This window comes from Kogia breviceps, chromosome 18 (genome assembly GCF_026419965.1).
Source record: "Kogia breviceps isolate mKogBre1 chromosome 18, mKogBre1 haplotype 1, whole genome shotgun sequence".
Classification (NCBI taxonomy): domain Eukaryota; kingdom Metazoa; phylum Chordata; class Mammalia; order Artiodactyla; family Physeteridae; genus Kogia; species Kogia breviceps.
This window is the reverse complement of record NC_081327.1, coordinates 25,723,717-25,749,686: the sequence shown is the minus strand read 5'-3', so window position 1 is coordinate 25,749,686 and position 25,970 is coordinate 25,723,717. Positions and strand designations below refer to the sequence as shown.

The 25,970-nt window shown below is 51.1% G+C and overlaps 1 protein-coding gene across 1 annotated transcript in view; it reads right to left on the bottom strand.

Annotated features, from left to right (window-relative positions):
* The window catches only part of NKD1 (NKD inhibitor of WNT signaling pathway 1), an 84,747-nt gene extending 59,195 nt beyond the window's left edge, over nt 1–25,552 (bottom strand). Inside the window, exons 1-3 of the mRNA XM_059045182.2 lie at nt 25,375–25,552; nt 25,220–25,252; nt 24,402–24,535 (exon numbers count right to left, since the gene is read on the bottom strand). Of these exons, the coding sequence (XP_058901165.1) occupies nt 24,402–24,535; nt 25,220–25,252; nt 25,375–25,399 (192 nt within the window). The 5' untranslated portion in view covers nt 25,400–25,552. The remainder of the gene's footprint in view (nt 1–24,401; nt 24,536–25,219; nt 25,253–25,374) is intronic.
* Nucleotides 25,553–25,970: the final 418 nt, after the last annotated feature.

Below are 25,970 nucleotides of genomic sequence, written 5' to 3'. Positions count from 1 at the left end.
TCCAGCTCTCTCTGAAGAGAGCGGGTTCAGAAGTTACTATTGTATTCAAGCTGTATTAAATCAAGCTGTGAGCAGCGCCGGGGTTATGCTTTTAAAGAATGCCCTGAGCCAATTCTGATGTTTAAAGGGAAAAGGAAAAGTTTCCAAGGCTTCCATAAATTCCGACGAGAGGAAGTTTCAAACTTGGGTGTTCACAGTCCGTGGCCCCCACGTGGAAACAGCTTGGTTTCATGTATTTGGTTTTCCTGTTCAAACTTGAGGGTCTTTTAACTTTTTATTTTTACAGGGCTCCAAAGAAAAGGGAGAGGGAGCCATTAGCTCCCTGAGTGCCAAAGAAAACCCCGGAGCCTCCCTCAGAGGGCCTCTGCCTGAGGCGGCTGCAAGGCAGGGGTGTGGGGAGGGGACCCCCTGGTCCTGGCACACCCCCGCCGGCTCCTCCTGCCCGCTGGAGGCCAGGCCTGCGGGGCCAGCTGCTAATTAACTCCAACAAGATCAATGCAGGCCAGAGCGTGTGAGTGGAGACCAGGCAGGACAGTCATTTGGCCATGGCTGGGCTTCGGCCGCCGGCAGCAGAGGAACAAAATGGAGTCTTTCCAAAAACAAGAGGAGGCCCAGCCAAGAGCCGAGGAATCCTAATTTTAGTCCCTGGAGGGAGACGGCTGTGTCCGCTCAGCCAGAGCACCAGTGAGGCCCAGCATCCCTCAGAAATGTCAACCAAACCAAACAGGCCCTCCCTGGACACCTCAGCCCCAAGCCCTGACTTCAAGAGGCTCACCCTCAGCCGGGAGGGCTGACTCACACATGCCAGTTTCCAATCCCCAGCCCCACTCTCCAAGCGCTGCCTGCCCAGGAGGTGGTCAAGGTCAGTGTAGGATACCCACTTGACAGGCAGGAACACTGAGTCCCAAGAGTGGCAGTGGTGAGGCAGAATGAACACGTGCAGTCCTGGGGCTGCCCTGGATCCAATACAGAGTCCCAGCGCGCTGTACCTATGTCACCTGGAAGAAGGCACCTTGTCACTCAGAGCCTCAGTTTTACCATCTGTAAAATGGGAATGAGAATGCTTCCCTCAAAAAGTTGTGATAAGGCACAAATAAAATGTGGAGAGGTATCTGTACACACATACACATGTATGTATATATGTGTTAAAAAGTGACTGCTGGGCCGCACCCCAGATATAGAGGATGTCTATATAGATAGAGAAAACAGATATAGAAGACAGCTGTCCTTCCCATGGCCAGATACCCCTCCCCCATCTGGGGTAACAGCACCCTGACACGCCTTGGGCTGCTGCCTCCTCTCTCTCAATCCCTGTGGCTGTGGGCCTGACCGGTTTCCAGAAGAGTTCTCAGGCACCTACTGAATCAGAATTGCCAGGGGTTGAACCCAGAAGCTACTTATTTGTTTAATTTCCCCAGATGCACAAGAGGCAGTCTTAGGAACAGCTGCCAGAAAAACCCAAGAGGGCCCAGGGGCTGTGCTCATAGAGGGTGTTAATCTCCCCAGGAAGCCGCACATCTGCAAAGGGTCTCAGATTCCAAAGGGCTGTCAGGATGGGACCCTCTCCCAGACCTGAGCCAAGATGAGAGTCCCCGAGGGGAGCTCCTGCGGGGCAGAGACCAGGCAGAGTTCTGATCTGATCCAAGAAAGTACTCGCTGACTCTTCCCTCCATGATCCGCCTTCACCCTGAAGAGCAGATCAAGGGGAGGATGGATGTCCAGAGTCTCCAAAATGAGCCTTCTCTTGTCCCCTTAACCTTTGACCAAAGCCCCTAGGCCTGAGAGGGGAAACTGGGGACGTCCACCCTGCCACAGGGCAATTTCAGCGTAAGGAGGTCTCCATAGCAACCCTCCAGCTGGAGAAACTGAGTTACCTGGTGACCAGACAGGGTGCAGGGGGGCAGTGGCGGGACAGGGATAGGGTGGTACTGAAGGATAGGGCTGGGGCTTTTCCAGAAAGGAGGGAAATAACAAACATTTGTCCAGAGGGGAAAAAAAGTCCCAGAAAGACTTTTCCTTCTTCTATCTCCTTCTCCCTCATAAGAAATCTTGAAGGGAATAGTTAGTAGTTATAATAAGAGCAGCTTTACTAAGCACCATCTATGCCAGACCACGGGGGTTCACGACCTTGCTGAATTCGTACACCAACCACAAGAGGGAGGGTGAACCGGTAGTCCCATTTTACAGGTGAGGAAACTGAGGATTAGGAAAGATTAGGAAAGTTGCCTAAGGTCACACCACTAGTAGGTAACAGGTCCCAGATTCAAACTCATGCAATTCCAGAGCCCACTCTCCTACCCTCTTCTGCATGGGCACGTCAGCACCCCTTCTAACCTCCACATCCTCTGGGCTCAGCAGAGACTGGCTTCGGATCCAGCTCTGCCTGACTCAGAGGCACACTTGGGCCCCAACACCATGCTGCCGCTAAGCTGGTTAAGAGGAACTGAGGGGGTGGTGAGCACCCATTTTTAGGGATGGGCTAGCTGTGCACAGAGGATTTCTTTGTTTCCACGGTCCCACTGCAGACCCCCTGAGCCCCTGCCCTGCTAGAGCACTAAGGAAGGGGGTGGGGCACATGACCCTGCAACACCCAACCTCCAGCCCCCAGATAACATGTAGGGTGGAAAAGAAGCACTGGTTAATTGACAAAAGTGGTCCACCTGTTGGCTATTCAGTTGAGGGAGGGGAGGAAGAGTTGGGAATGACCTCCAGGTTCTGACCTGAACAACAGGTGAACAGAAGGCCAGTCACTGGGCCAGGGAGGTCCCTAGGACCTTCACAGTTTCCCTAGGAAGATGAAGAGGGTAGTTTCAGACAGCTTATGTCTGGACGTGTGAGTGACATTGAGAGGAGGTACCAAGCAGTGGTACCCAGATCTCCAGTCCACCTGAAACTCGCAAGGCCCCCGCGCAACCCCCAAAGCCGCCATGTACATACAGCCTGGGTCCACCCAGCCGTGCAGCCAGCTGGTCACCCTCATCCTACCTGCCTTGCTGACCGGCCTCCCTCCATCACCTCCTCCCACAGAAGGCAGAGCCTCAGCAACTGTGTCTCTCAAATCATGATCTCAGAAGACGGAACTTGGTTTAGTTATTGGAAGGCTGCCATCTGCAGTCCCCAAGCCAGGGCCCGTGTCACTGACAATTTCCAAGGCCTTGAAAGGGACCTTTAATCCAATTGTCTGTGTCAGGCAGTCAATGGGCAGCCCCTCCTTCCCCGTCCACCTTCCTTCCAGCTCTCCCTTTGAAGGCAGCCCCAGGGAGGAGTTGCCCAGCAAAGCCGTGGCCCAGCCCTGACAGCTGCACGCCCGCACAGCCAGAAGGTCTGCCGGGAGCCCCGAGAAGACCACCGGTGACCAACCCTCGGTGTGAAATCCCTCAGTGCCTGGCACGGTGCTGGTACGGTTGGGAGTAGGGGGAACACATCATTCAAATACTCTGCAGCCATGTTCCTCGCTCAGCATGCACAGATGTTACAGTCCCCCCAGCAGCAACACATTTTCCAGATGGAAAAACCGAGGCTAACAAAACATTACGGTCACTCTAAGTTCTGGAAGTGGAAGTCCTACTGCGTTCTGCCTCCAGAGGGCTCGCTTACTACATATCAATATGAACCACGGTAATAAATGCCCTATTGATTGCCTTCTCTGTGTGTGTCAGGTCCCAAGTGTTTCACAGGCATTCTCAATCTATGCAACAGCTCTGTGGGGTACGTATCATTTCTCGTCCCATTTTATGGATGAGGAAACAGAGGCACAGGGAGGTTAAGGAACTTGCTCAAGGTCGCACAGCTAGTAAGTGGCAAAGCCAGCAACTGCATCAGGTCTGGCTGTCTCTGGAGCACTTCTCATTCTTTATTATCTGCCCCTACCCCCATATTGAGCCTATTTACACTTTTTTTTCCTAATCACCCCAACATGAAATTTGGGTATACCATAGGTATACTGTTTATTTATGTGTATGTGTGTGTGTGTGTGTGTATAGATATATAGATATATAGATACACACACACACACACACACACACACACACATATTGGGGGCAATATCATCACCATTGAAAATGGACTAGAATCTAGACCAGTGCTGCGCAATAGGAATAGAATACAAGCCATATGTGTAATTTTAAATTTCCTAGTAGCCACATTAAAAAAAAGAGAGAAAGAACCAGGTGAAATTAATTTTAATAATGTTATTTAAGCCAAAATATCAAAAATCTTGCCATTTCAAATATCATCATTCTTTGTTATCGATGTAAAAATTATTAAGGAGAAATTTACATTCTCTGTTTTAACATGAAGGCTTTGAACTCTGCTGGGTATTTACAACCAAGCCCGGCCCAATTTCAAGGGCTCAACAGCCATGAGGCTAGAGGCCACATAGTGGACAGTGACCCCCCCATGCCCTAACCACTCAGCTAAAGCAATATTGTTTATCTTCCCCAAAGCCTTGAAAATGATTGCTCTGAGGGACTTTCTCAACCAAGGAACCCTTTGGAGAGTCACCACCACTCCTAACCAGTGGGTCATACTTACTGCGTTCTTAGGCCTACTATGAACAAGACACCAGGCTAAGATGCTCTCAAGGAGATGTGAAGGTGACTAAGAACTGGCACTTGCCCTCGAGCAGCATATAATTTAAGAGGGGGAGCGAAATAGTCACCAAGCCCTACTACACACCAGGCCCTGAGGCTTCCCACGCATTATCTTTTCATCCTTCCATGCATCCTGGGGGGGGGGGGCAGGGTTCGATATAACCATCCCATTTTATTGATGAGGAAACAGATTGAGAGAACATGGATCTTGTCCAGGGCCCTCCTATCTGACTTGGCCAACCTAGGGCAGAACACAGGAGGTATCAGCAAAACGATGGAAAGGCTTTTAGCAACGAGAAGGGCAGCCTTGAGGGAAGGCTTTGCGGGGGGCTATGAATGAATGATGGAGGCTACATGAGAAGGAAGAAGGAAGCCAGGTTCTGAGGATAAAGAAGGGGCATGTGCATTTGCAAGGAATGAAGAAACAACGCATGGATTCCTGGCAGAAGGCACAGCACAAGAGGACCCCTAAGAGGCAGGAATTCTGGGCGCTGAGATGCCTTAGCAAGTAGCCCCAAGTAGCCCACGTGTCGGGCATTGTATGAGAAGAGGCCAAGTTCAATCTTCGAGTCGTGGAAAAGCACCCATTGCCCAACTCATGGGCCGTGATGCCAGAGGAATCCCACCTCTCAAAATATTTACCAGAAGGCTCTGGGCACCAGACTCCATTCTATAAACTTGGGTACCATTCCAAAGCTGAAACGATAGATCTCCTGGAGAACAAGATAAACTCTCCCTCACATTCTAAATAACGACAGGGAGGTGAGGAAGAGAACAAAATAAATCAACCCTCTCCAACTGCCCAACTTAAAAGGGATTATGCTCAGAAGCAAGAAGAGGGCAAGGATGCCGTCTCCTTATCAGACATATGGCTGCTCCAGACACAAACACAACTCTTGGCAGGCATCCTTCTTCCACATCGTGGCGGGGGGTGGAGGGTGGGGGTGGGGAACAAAGTCTTAATCCTCAAAGGTCAAACCCATCCTCCTTGAATACAATCAAGCCCATATTGTTTTCCCCTAATTTCCAGGAGAAAACGGTCCCTTCCATGAGCTGAAGTACAGACTAGAGCTCAAGGAATGAGGCTCATAAATCTCCACTTTGCTGGAGGGACCCAGATTTCCAATCCCCCACCACAGTATCCACCCGGAAGTCACATGTGGGACCAGGAAATATGCCCACTGCACTCCAAGGCACCAGCAAAGGATGAGCTGCAGGATGAGCTGGTTCCCGAATGTGGAGGAGGAAGGCCCATCCCCCTCCCCCTGACAGCCACCACCGGGTATCACAGATGGAGTAAATGAGAAAGCGCTTGACATAGATGATCTCATTTAGTGCTCACACAAGCCCACGTGGTGGATAACTTCGTTATCCCCAATATACATATGGAAATGGAGGCTCAGAGGGGTGAGGACCCAGAGTCACGCAGCCGCTGGTAAATGGCCCAGCCAGCTGACCCCAGGCTTGCTCTCCCGCTGGGGGGCTCCCACAGTGGCGTACAACCCTGTTTCTTCCTTTCTCTGCCATGCACTCCCAGGTCAAAGCCCAGTTCTGATCACCTCCCTTCCCTGCTCTATAGCTTGGGCTCCCTTATGCCTGTACAATGAGCCCCAAATCCCCAGGGAGGCACACCCAGCAGTCCCCCGGGCACCCACACCATCTCATGTCACCCACTCCCGTCTCCAGAAATGCAGCCCGGCCTCTCAAACAGCCCGTCCAAGAAGCGGGCTTCCTAGCATAATATTTTCCTCCCACAGAACGTGAGAATAAAGGGCTCTTTGCTTGTCTCCTGAAATAACTGGCTCTCACCAGAAAGCAATCTTCTGCCCAGTAAAAATATTTCTGTAAAACTTGGTAACTCTATCTGTGGTTCCTTTTCTGAAAGTCAAAAATCTTGGAGAGTGAAACATGGCAGGGACAGACTTTATGACAAGCTCATGAAGTCACGTCTACCCAGACATTCCCTCCTTAACACTGTGATTAATTTGCTGTTAACCACAGGGACTTTGTGTCTTAATACTCTCAAAGCACCAGTTTGCATTTCTACAGAACAATACCCACCACCCGAGACCTGGTGTCCAGCCAGGCGGGCAGAGGAGCCACTGGCTGGGGCTCAGGGGCCGGAAAGGACTCTGCTGAGATCAGGGAACTCCTGCAGGCAGGCGTCATGCACAGGTGAGCTGTCACCTGTGGCCTGTCCATGGCCATGCAGGAGGCACAGTTTATAAAATAAGTGAGGGCTGTCCTAAGATCAGGATGAAAAAGTGCTCACAACTAACCCAAACTAACCCCAAGACGCCTGGATAAGTCGCTGAAACCTCCTTGGCCTTAGTTTGCCCACCTGGAAATGACAAACAATCACTCCAGGGAACTCTTGAGTGAACAAAGATGTTCTCTCTGAACTTCTTCATCCATCAAACAGCAACCAAGCCCCTTCCAGAGACTGGCATGGGCCCCAGAGAGATGGCGTGGGTTCACTGGGAATCTTCCAGAACATATCAGCAGCTCCAGAGGCCTTATCGGACTACTGAGTATGTTTACTGAGTGCTTACTGCATGCTAAGCCTTAAACCACAAAATAAGTTATTTCACTAAATCCTTGAAATGACTCCAAGAGATGGATACTTTTATCCTTCATTTTACAGGTAAAAAGATTAAAGCCCACAGTGAATACAGTTCAGTACAAACCCAGATCTGAAGACCAGGTCCAAAGCTCTGTGCCCCCTGGAGTAGATAAGACCCATATAGGAAAAAAAAAAAAAAGTTAAATAATGAGGTTTTTAAAATATCTATACAAACTGAGGCAGAGGTTCTTAACCTGGGGGCCCTGAAATTGGGGGTAAAGGTGTAAGAGCACTTATTTGAGGAGAAAGACACCATCCAATACAGCAGATTCCCAAAAGGGTCCTATTACCTACCCCCCAAGGGTTAAGAATCACCTATGATCATAATGGAGAGGCTAGGGTCTTGAAAGGAAAGCTGTGACCCATGTGGGCTGCACGGAGGAGGCAGCAAGTCACCCAGGCTCTTCCAGGATCCAATGGCAAGGAGTGGTTCTCCCCGGACAGTCAGCTAATTGTCAGACTGCCTTGTTCCCACCCACGCTTGCCAGCTGCTGACTGGAGCTGCGGTCGGTGAGTCTTCTACAATACACAGATGTTGGTTCTGTCCGCCCAGTGTGCATTCTGCAGCCTTTTCCTCACAGGTGGTTTTTCTTTAGGGAACCACTCCCAGCCCTTGAGGTTTGGGGGAGCTGATCCCAGCCCCGACTCGAGGGTAGCCACATGACCCAGAACCGGTTTGGTTCTGGGATGAACATGTGACTCAAATCAAAACAATGGGAGCCAGACTAAGCTTTGGCTGAAACTGTCTCTTTTAATTGGAGATGGAAGCCCAGACCGCTGGGAGCCGAACTGCCTCTACCTGGCGGGAGTCTGCCCAAGAATGAAGCCGACCCAAAGGAAGCCAAGAAGAGTTGGAGCTGGGACCCAGCTGTCCCTGAATTCAATTCACCCTCCCAACTTCCCCGTTACACAGGCCAATAATGTGCTTCTGCACGAAACAGCTGAGATGGGCTTAAAAACCAAAGGATTCTGACTCATCCACACAGAGAGAGGTCGCACTTACTTAACCACAAACCCCCCTGAAGCTGCTGCCCTCCTGGATTTTGAAGACCCTGGCCTGCGGGAGAAACTCTGGCTTTGCCAGAAAAGAAGTAGAACCATGCCTGGAGCTCACATCGGGTGCGCAGTGTGTGTGCTGGGGCAGCAGGGGTGTGTGCAGAAGCACAGCTACAGAAATGCACCACGTTGATCTAATAGTCTACTTTAGACTATAGGCACAAGCCCATAAACAACCTAGATGCCCAACAACAGGGAATCAGTGCAATGAAGTATGGTCCATCCCTACAGTGGAAGGCCTTGAGAGCCATGAAGAGCAATAAGATTGAAGGGCAATTAGATTATATGCACTGATATGGAATGATTTCCAAGATATACTGTTAAGTTAAAAAGGCAAGGTGCAGAACGAGATTATAACATGCAACTTAGGTTAAAAGAAAATAAAGTCTCTATCATTTTTATGCATCCCCACCTTAAATGAATTTTTCAATTAACCTACAAATACCAATGCTTCCCAGTCTTATTGGCCAAGAGGACTGCTTACTGTCTGTGCAGGGATAAGGGTCCACACTCACAGAGCATGGCTAGAAGCACCTCCAGGAACCAGAAAAAGCAGATGCCTTGGGAGAGGGGTGCTGGGAGGCCAATGGTATTGGCAGAGGTGGGAAGAAGGTTTCCTTTTTATTACATAGCCTTTAGTAAGTACTGTTTTGAATTTTTTTCCTTTTGTTTTTCAGCGTGTGCATGATTTCATTTACCAAAAGAAAACTGGCGAGGCCCCTTTCTGAAAGGCGGGGGAGATGCAAGCGGAGGCTCTCTTCAAAGGTCAAAAGGAGGTGGAATTTGGAGGGACAGGACCTCCAGAGGCTATGTGCCCGCTGGCCAAGATGCTAGGCCTCCCTGAGCCTCATCCACCAGGCGAATGTTCCTTGAGCACCCACCACGTGCCAAGCAGTGCAAAAGGCCCTGAGGACGCAGCAGTGAGACACACAGAGCCTGCCCCATAGACTCTGCAGTCTGGTCTCAGTTTCCCCATAGTATTAATACTGACCCTGGCCAGGTTTCTGCAAATAGCAAATGCCTGACAAATCAGTGTAAGGCTTTGCCATCCCTAAAACTCGAGATGAATGTTGCCTCTGACTCCTGGGGAAAAGCTGGTCCCACTCAGTGCTGAGCCCCAGACCCATGAACGGGTTCTGCCTCAGACCAGAGCCAAGGGGACAAGTCCTCACCCACGAACCCCAGAAGCAGATGCCAAGCAGGCCCTCCAAGGTTGAGAAGGCTAAGAAGGCCCCAATTTATGACACCAGGAGAAGGTGCACCAATCCACCTACCCGGGAGACCCACCATCCTTCCCATCACTGACCGCAGCAGTGGCCAGCCTGGGCCTCCTCCCTCCAAGCTCAAGGGAAGCTGTGGCTCCCAGGAGCAGGGTCTGGAGAGGCCCCAGGGAGGGTTTCACCAGTGCCTCCTGGGGGCAGAGCTCGCCTTCCACCATCACCTGCTGCAAATAGCCCCTTCCACCCGCCTCGGGATGGGGGTTAGCCTGATGCACTGCAGTGCTGCATCTCCTCCACTGGTCCAGAGCTGTGCTATCCAGGCAGAAGGCACCAGGCCCACGTGGCTATTTAAATTTACATTTAAATTAACTCAAATACAATATACTTAAAATTCAACTCCTCGGTCCCAGTAGCTACATTCAAAGCACTCAATGGTTCCCATATTGGACAGTGCAGACATAGAGCATTTCCATCATCACAGAAAGTTCTATCACCAGGCTAGAGATCCCTTTAACATCTCCCTCCTTCCAGTTATAAAAGGAGGGGCCTGGCCGATCTTGAAAAAGAGGCCAGGTATCAATCACTGTCAGCAAAGTTCTAAATCCCCTTATAGGGGGTAAGGATCCACAGCCATAGGGAACTGCACAGGAGACAGAATCACTGACTGAGAGCGTGTCATGAGTCAGGAATTGTGCCGGCTTCTCCACTGGGCCACACACTCGATCCCCACCCTTCTACAGATGGGGAGCACCATCTCTCCCTCCGCCCTAACCCCTCCAGCTCCCTCCCACCACCACCTTTCCTACAGGGTCCAGTCGCCCAACACAGAGAAGCTCTGATTCAGAGGGCTTGCGGAGGGAGGGGCCCCTAGGTCTCAGCATTTTAAACAGCACTCGGAACTTCAGAGGTAGGTGGTCCTCGGGCCGTACCCTGAGTCCATCCTAGCCCCACGTCCCCTTCCAGCTACCAGCTTCTCTCTCCACCCCTTCCAGAAAAGCTTGTCCCGAGAGATATAGCTGATTCACTTTGTTATACAGCAGCAACTAACACAACAATGTAAAGCAATTCTACTCCAATAAAGATGTTAAAAAGTATAAAAATAAAAATGAAATGTATTGGCTCTGAAAAATACAAAAGTTGTACATGCTCATTGAGAAAAAAGTCCAACAATGTAGAAAAATGTAACGTGAAAAGTGAAATTCCTTCTCTCCTCACCGCCTCCCACCACTTCACTCCTCAGGGAAACAGACTTTGACAGTGTATTATTCCAGATCGTTCCATGTGCACCTGCAAATATATAGAGACATAGGCCTGAACAGACCTTTGTATAGTGCAGAAAACAGGGCCACATTATACTGATGTTTTGCTCTTGCTTTGCTCATTCAACAGCATCTCAGGGCCTCCTTCCTATCCGCCTGTGGCCCTCACTCAACCTGGTTTTACCAGTTGCAGAGAGATCCATGGAATGGCTACACCACTCTTTATTAGCCTGTCGCCTGGTGATGAATATTTGAGTTGTTACAAATTTTCCTTCTTCCAAATAATGTAGCCATGGATGTTCTTACAAGTATGTGCATCTGCTCCCGTGTTAAGTGTTCCCCAGTCCCTTCAGGACCCATGCCAGTCTCACCTCAGCTGCCATTCTACCACGACAGCTCCTGTCAAACTGGGCTGTGACCACCAGGACCCTAAATCCAATGGACACCTTTCAGTCCTTTTCCTTACGCAGTCTCTCAGCTGCTTCTCTCCGGGAGACCACATCCTCTCTGCTACACTACTTGGATGGCCCCCAATCAATCACACCTCCCAGTATGTATGCCCCTGTGTAATCCCTTCCCCTAAACCTGGGCTGGACCTGTGACTTGCTTTAACAAAGAGAATGTGGCACTGCCAATTCCAGGCCTAAACCTAAAGAACCTGGCAGTTTTCACTTTTGCACTCTTGGGAAGCCAGCCACCGTGTAAGAAGTCTGATTACCCTGAGATTGCCATACTACAAGGAAGCCCAAGCTAACCAGTGGTGAGGACATCTGGAAGAGAACTGAGGCCCCAGACATAGAAGTCAAGTGGATCTGTGGCAGGTGGCCCCTCACTGTTTGAGCCAACCCAACTATGCACATGGAGCTAGAGATAAGTTGCCCCTGCCAAGCCCTGCTCAAATTGCATAATCTTAATCAGATCATAAAATATCAAGTCAGTGAGTTTTGGAATAATTTGTCACACAGCAAAAGATAACCTAGGCATCCACCTTTTCTTTACTATATTCTGAGAGGAGGAAGCAAAGGCCAGGAGAGATCACAATAGATACCTAATAGCTAAGCTGCAGCCACCCCCAGGCTCAGGATTCCCAAAACAATGTTCTGTCCAGAAAGATTTAGTTGCCAGAGTGCAGCTGCTGCTTGTCATGTTCAGAGGCTGGTTTCTAAGGTGAGAGGACATGGGGGTCCCCAAGAGCCCTCTTCATGCCCTAAGCAAATGGAGTTGATGAACAAGACAGAAACCATGGCAATCCTGGGAGAATCTGTTCTGGCCAAAATGTCAACAAACCAAAAAGCTCTGAAGCCAAGAAAGAAAACTTTGGCACAGAGAGGTTAGGGAACTTAACCAAGGTCACACAGCTAGTGAGAAGCAGAGCTAGATCCTGAAACCAGGTATTCAGACTCAGCGTCTAGACCAGTGACCAAACACCAGTGTTTTCTAACACTTTGATAGTGACCCACAATAAGAATTATGTTTTATAATGGGCCTCTGTATATATGGGTTTGGGTATAGATGTGCGTTTAGATATACACATATCTATCTATAAATAGGTCTATCTATTTATCAGTATGGATACCCATGTCTATAGGTCCATATCTACCAGTCATCTATACACATGGCTATCTACACCTATAAACTAAACAGAAAGTTACACAAAGCAATATTTACTATTACTATAAAGGATATTCTCTTATATTTTTATTTTTGTCTATTTCATATTTTTTAATGCTGGTCACTACATGGATATCACAAGCCATGAATGGGGTCATAACATACAGTTTAAGGAAAAAAAAAACTCACCTATAATGATTTAAGATAGCTCTAAAATCAGTCTGATCGGAATTTGAATCTTGCTAGAGCAAGATTCCACTTCCAAGTCAAGTGACTTTGGGCAAGACGGTAGATTTCTTTAAAGCCTCAGTTTCCAGGACTTCCCTGGTGGCACAGTAGTTAAGAATCCGTCTGCCAATGCAGGGCACATGGGTTCAATCCCTGGTCTGGGAAGATCCCACATGCTGCAGAGCAACTAAGCCCATGTGCCACAACTACTGAGCCTGTGCTCTAGAGCCCACAAGCCATTAACTACTGAGCCCGCGAGCCACAACTAATAAAGTCTACGCGCCTAGAGCCCGTGCTCTACAACGAGGAGCCACTGCAATGAGAAGCCCGCGCACTGCAATGAAGAGTAGTCCCTGCTCACCACAACTAGAGAAAGCCCGTGCACCACAACGAAGACCCAACGCAGCCAAAACTAAATATATAAATAAATATTTTTTTAGAAGCTCAGTTTCCCCAGCAATAAAATGGGGATAATAATAGTACCTGCCTCATAATGGTGTTGTGAGAACTGAGTGGTTAGGGACAGCTCTTGGCCCAGGGCCTGACATACAGCAGATGCTTAATGCTGCACCTATGGTTCAGCACAGGGCTCAGCATACGTAGACACTTAATAGTCACACTGAGGCTGCCACCACAGAACACTGAGAAAGGAGGCACATACCCAAGACTGACCGGGGCAGTGGGCTCCTTGGGATTTCCAGGGCAGGGGAGCAAGATAAGTGCTCCCACCATGCACTGAAAAGGCAACCTCGTTCCTGGTTCGTAGTAGTTTTCTGACATCATCTTTTTGCTTTTGAAATCTATCTAGATCCCTAGGGGAAAGAAGGGTAAAACAAGGTCAAGGTCAAAAACTGCCCTGTAACAAGGTTACCTCTGGAAGCCAGGCCTGGAGTGGCCTCAGTCCCCCAAGGGAGCACCCCCAAACTACACAGTGGAGCCGCCGTCAGCCAAAGCCTCCGTGAGAGGGGCCCACCAGCCTGCGCAGACTTCTGCAGTTAGAGATACAGCCTGGGCCTGAGCCCATTGGGGAGGTTCGGGTCTTCCCCAGCCTCACCTGTAGCCTGAGGGTGGCCAGGCCCATCCTGCTGACACGGACTTTTATGCTCTGCCCTACCCTCTCCAGGGCCCCAGCTCTGTACTCAAGCTCAAGGCCATGGGCTTGGGCAGCACGTGGCAGACCAGCCAATCAGCTCTCGGCTGACAGTTCTTCATGGGACCAGGAGGTTCTCCCCAACCTCCCACCCAGCCAGAAAGGAGAGAAGCTGGAGTGATCGGACATCGATAAAAATAAAACTGTGGAAGATTTGCAGCAGGTGGACAAAGAACCAAAACAGGTTGCAACATATAGCATCCCATCCCGCAACCCCCAAGAGCTACCCACCCCCAGTGCTGGACCGCGTATTTCTGCCTGCACGTCTCAGAGGCTGGATTCTGTCCTAAGCCAGACACCCAGAAGTGGGTTGAAGACTCTCTACTTGCCTGTCGTGCCTCCTGGCCTTTGCACTTCCCAAACCCTCTGAGATGTTTTTACTAAACCTTTCATCACCTGGCTATGTACCCTTTGGGTCTCAACAACTTTACTCCCCAGTCCAAAGTAGACCCCTCCTCATTCTCTCTCACCACGCCCTGTTCTTTCCCTTCATCACATTGAGCGCACATCTGGGTGAGCCTCAGCTAACCACACGAGAAAGCTGCAAGAGGAAGGGTGACGTCTGCTTTATTCTCCCTGATTTGCCAGCATGAACTCATTTCAATCCTCAAACAACTCCGTGAGGTAGGAACCATGGCTACCCATTCCACCAGATGTGAAAGCTGAGGGTCAACAATAAGCTGTCACATGGCCCAGGGCCACTCGGCTGGGGAGAGGTGCAGCTGGAACTTGGACCCAGGAAGTCTGATTCTGAAAGCTCTAAACACACTCCTGACACCTACTACGTGCACACTCTGGGCCTCAGTATAAAGTGGCCCAAACCACATCTATACTGTACTTACCCCACCTGCCCTCCCATCCTGTTCCCCGGCAACGGAAACATACTATCCATGACTCCCCAGCACCCAGCCTTGGCTTGGTCTGTAGTACCCTCTGCCTTGAAGGCAGCCTGAATCCGCACTCCCTTGGCTGGGCTCAGGACTTAACTTGCTGAGCTCGTCTCCTCATCTGTACACAGGGGAATAATACATGTAAAGAATGCATGTAAAGCATTAGGTACTTTTAATATTCCCTTGTATGTACTATTATCACTAACATATTCATACCCCACCAAAATCTTGCAGGTCTAAATCAACAATCACAAGCCAGGCCAAATACAGCTATCTGGGTCCACCCAAAAAAAGTGTTTTTGAAAAAGTTTATGTAGTTGATGATAATTTTTTGAATTAGAAAAATTTCACATAAAAATCCAGATGGCTGGATTCTCTTAACGATCAGAAGATGTGGCGATACCAGGGCCACATTCCCACATGACAGCAGTTGGCTGGGGCTGAGGGACGCTGTTCTCTTGCCTCAGGACATGTGCTCCCCAGGGCACCCTAGTCCCCCCACCTCCCATGTGTCTCCCTCCCAGCCTGCTGCGTTCATGAATATGACTTCTCTGGCCTTTAGATTCTGACCCCTGGTCCCAGTCTTACCGTCCTTAGAGCCATACTGACATGCCCCCTCCTTCAAAAACACCTCCCCGAATCTCCATAACCCTGTATCTCTTCCTGGTCTTACAACTGTAAGAGCGAACTTGTATTGAGCACTTACGGTGTGTGCCTGGCATTACAACCGTTTTACAATTTGAGTCCTCACAACTGCCCTATGATGCAGGTACTATTATCATCCCTGCTTTACAGATGAGGAAACACAAGCAGAGTTGATTATTCTATTGCCTTCCCCACCCTCTCTGTACTGCCCTGTGCCTCCAGGAAGCTGACCCTGTGGACCAATTCACTGGAGCTTTCTGGCCTCTGGCTTCTGAATTCAGCCAATGCGAGGCCCTGGCAGGAAACGGGAGGATGTGAGGAGATGGGAGTTAGGGCATTTCTTCTCCACTCCCTCACTACTTCTGTACCATGTCTCTGACTGTGGTTAATCCTCCATCTTTAAAGCTTCTGCCTGGTCTCCACCCATCGTCAGCTGTGGTTCCTACGGGGATCCAATCCAAAATATCCAACATTTCCTCCCCTGGCCCTTTCTGCCCTAGGGGTGGTAACACCTTCCCACTGTTGCCAGAGACCATCAGTCCCTGGGTACCTCAACGCCCCATAAAGTATCCCTGAACCCTGCCCATACCTCTGGAAGTTAGTTTCATTTAAACTCTCTGGAGTGCATCTGTTTCCCACTAGACCTCTGGCTGACAGAGGTTCGACACTATGCCCAAGGTCACACAGTTAGAAAATGGTGCAGCGGGATCTGAACCTAAGACATCGGGCTCCAAAGTTCTCGCTCTTTAAGCACCACCCTACACCGCCTGATGTCCTAATCTACTTCTCCTGGTCCTTCACCTGCTTCTGGACTCCTCAAGAGTCCCCTGGGTGACACTCGAGAACCAAGCACTGTGCCTGGACCATTGCAGACCTTCCAGAATCTCTCACTGAGCCCACAGAATACAGTCACTTGATTCCTCTTTATCCTCCAAAGTATTTTTACAAGGGAGAGCCCATCCCCACATTCCTTCTCCCTCCAGATCACAAGGCTCACCTCTTTCCTGCTGGCGCCTCACACAGGACCTTCACACACTTGTCTCCCCTCTGGACAAAGACCACACTCCATAACATGGCTGAGAAGGCCCCCAGGCCCAGGCTGTGACCTCTCTTCAGCCAACTGAACTTCAACCAGCATCTCAAATGAACCACCCTCTTCTCTACAGGGCTTTCTCACATGTGGCCGGTCGGTCTGGCAAACACTCAAGGCTGTTACATGTCCTCTCCCCTTGCCTTGCTCACCACCACCCCTCCTCCCATGCACATTTGGGCTTAAATCACAGCTCCTCTGAGACTACCTCTGACCCTGGACCAGTTAGTACTTGCTGCTCTAGAGCCCCCAGAGCGTCCTCTAACATTTCCTGAACATTGTCTTCATTATTCAAGAGGTACCTTCCCAAACCATAAGCCAATCAAACACGAATATCAAGGCAAAGTAAAATACTAGCAAATCAAATACAGCAACATTTTAAAGCAGCAGTCTATCATGGCAAAGAGGGATTTAATTTAGGAGTGCAAAGAAAGTTGAACACTAGGGAATCTAGTTATGTAAATCATGCATACAAATCATACATTATATTAGCAAAGAATCACCAGCTCCATCAACACCCCAACAGCATTTGATAAAATTCAATCATTATTCCTGGTTTTAAAAATCCTAGCAATCCAGGAGATGAAGAAAGCTTTCTTAACTAGATAAACAATGAACATCATACTTAATAGTTATTAATCAGTTGAGGAGATTCTAACCAATGCAATAAGATAAGAAAAATAGATGAGAGGCAAAGATGAAAGTTTAGTTCCACTAAACTCCAAGTTCTACGAGGCAGGAACTATGTTCTATTCCTCATAGTTTCTACAACATCCTACCCATGCTCAAATGGCTGTAGAATGAACAGCCACCCAGATTAGGTCTGATTCCTATTAAATCTTCTCAAAGCACCCAGCACTTCTCCTTTGAGGCATAAATCACAGCTTAGGTTGTGTAATTTGTTTTTAAAAATACTTATCTTTTCCTATGAGAGTGTAAGGTCCATGAAAACCAGGACCATGCTCTACTGACAGAGCAAATGTATACCTGGCCTAAAGTGAGTACTCAATTTCTATTGCACAGATGCATGAATGACTTGAATAGAATGCATTTAATACATAGTTTCTAAATTATAATAAATGATTTTATCCTACTTCTCAGCCAGAAGATCCGAGGCCCAGAGAAGGGCGGGGATCCTTCAGTTGATGCCACACCACTGTGAAGCCCACCCACTACCCTGGGATCCTCCGAAAGGCGTCAGCCACACACAAACCACAGCCCACACGGCTCAACAAGTAAGGAAAGTGAAGCCCAGAGCAATTCCTCGGAGCCCTCTAAACAAACACACATCCAGGACGCACCCCGGAGGGCAGAGCCGTCTGGTGAGAGCTCCTGTGTGCCGCCCTTCTGGGGCTAAGGATGACTTCAGTGGAGGGACCTGAGGCTTCCCTCGCAAAGCCCCATGACGGGTACCCACATGGATAAAGAGCCTCCTCTGCTTTCCCGGGAAGTTATCAAAGAATTACTTATGTCTCTGGAAATGCTTGTTTGGAAAAGGTTCTCCAGCCCACCTGGGCTTGGCAGGAGCAGCAGCATCACCAGGCCTGCCCTCTGGAGAGGGATCAGGCTTTCCCTCCAGCTCCTGAAGGGACTCGGCCATTTTTCATGCACAGAGTCTGAAGCCAGCCATAAAGAAGCAGGCAGCTTCCCAGGATAAACGGAGCACGGTGACATCAAAGACTGCCTTCCAGATTAAACAACTGAGGCCTTCAGCTCTCTCTGGAGTTTCTTCCAGGATATTCTGGGCTTCTGCCTCAGTTCTCCCTCGGATGGAATGGCAGATATTTTGTTTGTGAGAGTCTGAATTTTTTCCTTCCTCTGGGAGGGGGTGGGGAAGGGAGGGGGGAGAGAGAGCGAGAGGAAGAGAAAGAATGTCTGTGAGAGACAAGAGCCACAAAAAGAACATGCGTGAGCGGAAAAGAGAGCGGTAAGTCGGGGAGGCAGCCGGAAGTGCCTGCTTTGGAATCCAACAAGCGACCTAAAAATTCCAAAGTTGTGAACCTACAGCCAGTGAGTGCGGCTGTGAGAACCCCCCGAGCAAGGAGGACTGAGGGGTCCCTGACTCCCCAGTGCCTGCAGATCTCTTCGTGGGCCCCTGCCTCTTGCCCAGAGAGTCAGGCTGCATGCCCCTTCCTCAGACACATCTGGTAAACTGAGGCAGGAGACCCTCCTCCCTCAAGCACATGTTCACAGCAGTTCTGGGGCAGGATGGGCTCTCTCTGGGATTGGCTTGTCACTGTCTCTTGCCCCCTGGTTCTTGGGGTGCCTCCCTCAGGCTGCCACATCCCACCACGGCTGGGCTTCTGACACTCCTCCCCCGCAGGGCAGAAGGGGCTGCCCCTCCACCCAAACAGCTGGAGTAATGCCCCCAAGTCCCTGTGCATGATGCTGCATATGAATCAGCTCTACAGAGCACGCTGGTGGCTGCCCGCCTGGCTCCGCCCCACCCACCTGTCCAGGGGGGAAGGTAGCTCACGCGTGCCAAGAGCCACTAACATGGGGGGCTTTGCAGAAAGAATGAGCACCAGAGAGAGTGCCAGACCCCACAGGCTGCACAGCCACTTGCAGCCCACAGTCCCTTCTCAAGGGCCCAACCCAAGCACCACGCGTTGTCCATGGACACTAGCGAGCAAGGGGTCTCCCCCACCTCTCACCGCACAAACCCATCCCTTTTTCCCACACTTTCTTCCTCACTGCCTCAGCTTCTCATGAGTGTTACTGTCTGCCAGGGTCCCTGTGGCCACACTTATTCTTTGTCTCCTTTATTAGACTGGAAGCTACAGGAGGACAGGCACCACAGCTCTGTGATTTGCCACTGTAGCCTCAATGCCCGGCACAGGTAGGGAATCCATAATTAATAACAATTCATTATTGATCATAATTAATTAATAGCTGAGTGTCTGAAAGAAAAGGCCTAATTCCACTCTTCCCTTTATTCCTACTTCCAACTCCACCTGGCTGGGGAAGAGAACCTGGGGGAGGAAGAGGCAGGGATGGTGACTTAATCTCTCTCCATTCATTCATTCATTCATTCATTCATTCATTCATTCAGCAAATATATCATGAGAGCCCACCATGTGCCCCAGGGCTGCCACAAGGAAGACGGACTCCTCAGAAAGTGGTTCTTCCACTGCTGACAGCTCAGCCTTGCTGCTTTAAGCCCTCAAAGGGACAGTCTGGCCCCTGAGCCCAGGGGCCCAAGCTTCCTGTTATGAGGAGGAATTCACTCTGTCTGTCTATCACCCACCTTCTCTCCTCACTTCTGACACTCCCACTGGGTGAGGGGATGGAACATTCCCCAAGGCTAGGAGCTTGTGGGACATGCCGAGGATGTCTCCTGGTTTAGCTTCCCCCTGAGTTTTGTGACAGTTTGTACAAGATATGAATGCAGAGGGTCTGTTCCTGAGTTCGAGGGACACGACACACACACAGCCTGACTCGAGGAACCAGTGTCCTTCTCAAAGAAGAAAAGTTTCGAAGGGAGGATACGGCACTCCTCGAAACCTCTACCAGAGACCCCATCACAGAGATGCATTAGAGTACCCAGAATGACACCCTTGCCCACCTCCCACCTTCCTGAGGGATCCAGACCTACGAGAAACTAGAAGCCCCACCTGGCACTCTGCCCAGCTCCAGCTTGCCCCAGCTCTCCTTCCCATTCCCCAGGGGTCCAGAAAGCTGCCAGGTGGGGCTATGAAGCTGGCCTGGGTGCCAGGGGCAGAGGGCACCCTCCGTGGAGAACTCAAAGAAGCCAGTGAGTGGAGGTCCAAACGCCTCTCACTAGCCTCAAAGCAAATCATCTTTTAATTCTGAAACACCAAATATTTAATTTATGCTTTACCTCAAATGTCAAGTCCACCTCCCAGCACATAGCTTTGAAACCACGTAAGGAGGCCTAACACTTTCCATATGGTGAAGACATGGGGCCTTTTAATTGTGCCAACTGGTATCATTCAAGGGTAATTCCCCTGGAATCCGGCACTCAGGCAGCAGCTGGGCCAGCCTCCAATCTCATCACCCAGCTCCATACATCCCCACGGGCTCCAACAGGGCCTGCACCCTCCCAATCTTGCCCAAACATCAAAATGCACTAGGTGTCCCCTAATCAAATTACTAAACCGCCTGGCAGCCACCTTTGATCCAGAGGCAGACTCGCCTGCACCGAAGCTCTCAGCCTGTTCCTTCAGGCGGCTCTGCCATAAAAGAACAAAAGGACCAAACTGGGGGGTGGGGGAGGGGATGGTCTTAAATCCAGTTGTACACATTCATATATGCACACGTGTGCACAGGCTGCAGGAGCGTACACAGACACGCAGGTTCTGCTTCTCTGAGTGTTCTCCTATCAACATCTCTGCATCCATTACGCTACTCCATCCATCTACTAAACTTCTTAATTTCACCCATTATATTTTCCAGAGCCAACACTTCCGGTTGGTTTTCTTTTGTAACTGCCTGTTGCTGCTTCATGTTTCTAATATCGTCCTTTATCTCTGAGATTATTATGCTTATTTTAATTTCTAATTGTTTAGCACACTGCTGTCTGGCATACAAATTGTTCACGTGTCAGTCATCTTCTGCAGTACTTGTACAGCTCACATTTCTCATTATTTTTCTCCTCCAAGCTCATATTCCCTTGAAGTTCAGCATGTACCCACTGAAAGGGCAGAAGCCCTATAGCCCGTGTCCCTCCAAGTGAGGCTACAGAGTATGGGGGAGGGGGAGCCTCTGGTTTCATAATATGGGCCCCCATCTCCACCTCTCCCAGGGCCTCAGGAACCTGCCAGTACCTTTCTCCCCACGTTCTACTTTCAGGGAAGAGTTATCTGCCAGAACCCTGCCAGGGGTGAGCAGGTTATTATACCCATTTTGCAGATGAGCTAAGTAAGGTAGACAAAGGTAAAATGGCTTATACAAGGTGACAAGCTATTGTGGCCGAGACGGACCTCATTTCGTTTTGTATTTGGAAGGGCAGGCATGGGTTAATTGCCGGCGAGGTCACCCTCTCATATCCCAGGATCTTGCATGAAACTCAGACCCAACTTAAACATTTACTAAGCTACTCAGGCTCCCTCAGAGAGGAAGAGGGCAAGCAGGGGCCCCTCATGCTTCCGCCTGCCCCACAACCTGCCTCATCCCAAAGTACTCGGCAGCCGGCCAGGGTGCCACCGCTCAGGAATGAATAAGTGCGACCCCCTCCAGGCAAACGTTCTGGTGTGGAACTTTACCACACATGGCTTCCACTGTCCTAGAAAGTACTGCAGAATGGGAGAAAACCAGAGTCCACACCGGCCGGCTGGCAACTTTATAGGGTTATGAGGAGGATTAAGATAATGTAAGCAAAGTGCTTGACACACACAGGCACTTAATAAATAGTAGCTATTGTTGCAGTAAAAATGCTGGTTGGATGAGCTACGAACGTGTTTCCCGCCACTTTGGTGAAAGGCCGGGTGACCGAGTGGACACAGAGGCCAACCCCAGGACGGGTCTGGGGCTGGTGAGGGGACCTCTGCCAGCCCTTGGAACTCAGCACACTTTGGAGCCCACGCCCTCCTACATCCTGACGAGATACTGGAAGAGCCTGGAACCACCCTCTCTGTGCCACTGGAAATCACAGAAATTAAACAGACAGAGGGTTGCCTACCGCTATCCTGTTCAGTATCTCAACATTTCCCAAATTTGGGGCATATTCCGTTCTCACTCACAATTTTGAACAGTTGTACTTAATATTTTTCTCAGAATTGACTTGAAACGATCTCTTTCCACTTAACTTCCTCCTAAGCAATAATATCTGCGAATTCAAGAGTTTTAGGTCCCAGTTATTTAATTTTTCTGGTAAAAAAAAATGTAACTATTAAGATAAGAAATATTCCTCCAGGTACCACTTGAAATCACCTCACAGGCCTCCACAGTGCAGCCCCACACCCTGGGCTCTTCCCTGGGCCATCCCCACCTCTGCAGGCTCAGGAGCGAGGCCAGCGGTGGTGGGAACCCAGGCATCCAGGTCCCAGTCACGAAGCACAACTCTCAAGGCAGCAGAGATTCCCTCCCCTTAATATCTTGGATGGCAGGTCCCACGCTCCACCACCCAACATATGTCATGCTGATGGGCTCTGTGTCTCACATCTTCAAAAGTGCTTTGAACAAACACTAATGACCCCTCAGCATTTCTCTGAGAGAGGGGGCTGGGAAAGGAGGGGGCAAGCACCATCCCATGCTGTCCTCAGCTGGGGGAAGAAACCAGGCAACAAAATTCCGTGACTTTACCAAAGCCACAGTCTTAAGCTGGGGCCCCCTCCCTACCCTCCCTCATTTCCCCCAATGGCAACTTTTACTGGCTCACATTCCTCTTGCTGGGAACACTACTATTTAATTAAAAACGACAGACTTTTGTTTTCCTCTCCTTCCTTCCTCCTCCCTCCCATCCTCCAGGACTGGATGCCAAGGAGACCTACCAAAAACATGCGGGTAACATTTGTTATGGCTTTGAAGATAAAAGTCAATTGAAGTAAGCCCTCGCTGTATTTCAAGTTTCCCCTAAAGCATGGAGCAAGCTGCCTGGCAGTTTAGGAAAGAAAAAAAATAGCGGGGGGGGACTGCAAATAAATGTCATTCTGCAGGAATACTTTGTAAAAATAAACAGGCTGAAAAAACCCAAAACTTGATTAATGGAAATCCACTCAGTTGGCCTCTGTCTTCAGCTGCAAATGCATTTGTTCATACGGCTAAATCGGATCATTTTCATTGGGCTTTAAATAAATAAGGAGATCAAAAACTAGAAATGGTGGGGAAAGAAAGGGAAGTTTGTAGTTCTGTTTTTAAAGGGCCCCAACTGCAGTGCCCCCGCCCACCAAGTTTTGGCCTTTCCCAGGGGACAGCAGCTCCAATTCTAACCCAGCCAACGGATGAAGAGAAATGGAGAAGAGAAGGCCCCCAGCTCAGCAGTGGCAGTGGAGGAGGAGATGGGAGCTTCTTCCAGATGCAGGGGTTATTTCATACGTGCACAAGAGTCGACTTTATCCACAGGCTCATCTCCTCCAACTGGCTGCACCCAGTCCAGGTCCCACCACCAAATATACACACACACACACACACACACACATCTGAAAAGTCCACTGGCCCCTCCCCAGCCCATGGACAAGACCAAAGAACTAACCAGACCTGAGACTCAGTCTGTTCTCCTCTAAGTTAAAAAAAAAAAAAAAAATTAAATGTCACATCAAAAAGTTGATTCATCCTTTGATCCTCGGCTTGCTCGAGTTCCACGCAGACCATCTGAAAGCCCTGTGCAGAGTTCTGGAGCCCATAGGACATCTGTGAACACCAGTGCCAGGCCAGGAGCTGAGGCTGGACTCACTCACTCCCCTGTCACATCTACTGCTCCCCTAGGAATAACTCCAACCTCAGGGGCCCACCGGAGGAAGGCTAGGGGTAGGCCCAGGCTACAGCAGAATGAGGCCCTCTCTCTCTTTGTGGGCCAAGCCAAGGGGTCTCCCAGATCTCAGTCTCCCCGCCCCCCCCCCACAAGTTCTGCCCGCCACCAGATCACAGCCGGCTCTACTGGGGCTGCAGGGCAGATGGTACTGATGAATGTCACACACTTGGAACGCATTCGGAGGCCGGCACAGTCCTGCCTTCCACCCAGACCCCCCCAGATGCCTTCCCTCTTCCCTAGCCCCGACTCTAAATCCACCTTTGAATGCTGGCCACAGAAACAAGGTAGAAGTCAAGAGCAGGCCCCCAGATCCCCCCAGCGCAGACAAGCTTCCCCATCAACTGGACCTGCACCACCACATCACCTAGGACATTTCCCCCCAGGCAGCCCTCTGCCCCCAACTGAACAGGAGACTGCCACCTGTGTCACCAATAAGGTTACCCAAGGCAGGCGGTGTAACAGGGTCATATTGGTGGGGCAGGGGCAGCTGAGAAGGCATCTCTGGACTTAGAAGTTGTGCCAAGAGGGTGCTAAAAGTTGGGGGGTGAGGGGAAGGTATGGAGACGCATCCCTGAGGTTGAAAGGGACGTAGGTGGGGATCGTACCCGCGTTCCTCTGCCAACGGTGCCAGCCGCCCGCAGCTGTCGGGATCCGGAGCTGCCACCCGGGCAGCGCTGCCTCCCGATCCACTCCTCAATGCCTTTCCGAGCCCAGGCGGCGCTCGCAGCGAAGCTGTCACCTGAGGCGGGGACGACACGAAGCCCCTGAGTCTGGCCCCTAGACTGAAAGTTACCCGAGAGAGAGGAGAGAAAGAGTGGGCGAGGCAGAGGCAGCAGGGACCCGGAGGGTGTTGGGAGCCGCGCACAATCCGAGAGAAGGACGCAGGTAATCAGGAGAAGGGAGTTCAGCGAAGCCCCAAGAGCAGGGATCCAGAACGGAGCCAAGGGGGAAGCAGGACCCCAGGAAGACGTGTCTGGGGATCAGAAGAGCGAGCGCCAGAGGCCACAGGACTGAGGAGGGGAGGGATGAAACACGGGGTGAGGGGAAGAGGGGAACTGAGAGTCCGGAGAGGGGGCGCAGGAGCCAAGATCTCGGGAGAGGGGGCTGAGGGCCAGAAAGAGAGGGCGCAGGCTCTTGGAGAAGGGGCTTACGAGCCTGAAAAGGGGGTGCAGTGAGTGCGAGGTCGGGGTACCGCAATAGGAGGGGCTGAGAGTCAGAAGAGAGAGCACAGGATAGCGGGGAGGGGGTAGGATGGACTGAGGAGAGGACACAAAGTCTGCTCCAAGGAGAGGGTTTGTGGGACTGGTGACTGGAGTAGCGGGTGGGGGTGGCTGGTAATAAGATCCGCGGGCTAGGCCATTCCGCCGCCGTCCGCGGTGCTTCCCAGTCTATCCCCCCCGGTCCGTGCCCCGCGCGCCCCTACCTTCCGGGCTCTCCCTGCGCTTGCACACGGCGGCTGCAGGCACATCGCGCGCGGCGGCGGCGGGAGCCGGAAAGAAAGGAGAGGCAGAGAGTTAGCAATCGCGGGGGCGAGGGCGGCGAGGACCAGGGGGCCGGCACGCGGGCGGGGACACTGACCCGGCTTGGAGTGAAGTTTCCCCATGCTGGGGGCGCTGCGGGAGGGGGCGTCCCTAAGCCATGCGCCCGGCCCGCGGGCCCTGCGGCTCGCCGCGCCGCGCCTCGCTCTCCTCCTCCTGGAGCAGCCCCGAAGCCGAGCGGATCCTGAAGGGTCGCCGCGAAACGATCCTGCCGCCGTCGCCGCGGCCGGACTGACGCCCGGGCGCGCCGAACCCCCAGCCCGCCGCCGCAGCCTGCGCCTCCCCGCGCGCCCATTGGCCGTGCGCGGCGCATCAAAGGCGAGGCGGGCCGCGGAGGGAGAAGGCTGGGGGCGGGGCCGGCGGGCTGGGGGCGGGGCGTGGAGAGCCGCTGCAGGGCTGGACACAGCGCCCCCCTCCAGGCTGCGGTCTCTGACCCGGGCCGGGGGTTGGGGACCCGGGACTGGGAACCGGGCGTGGGGGGGTGATGGGAGGCGGAGGAGCTCTGGCCAGGAGGAGTATTGGAACAGACACCCTCTTGGGTCCTGCCCGCTCTACAATAACCGCTCCTCTGGCTCACGGGGCTGTGCGTTCCCTCCGCTCTATTTTTCCTGGCAGCGGACAGGAGGACTCAGGGAC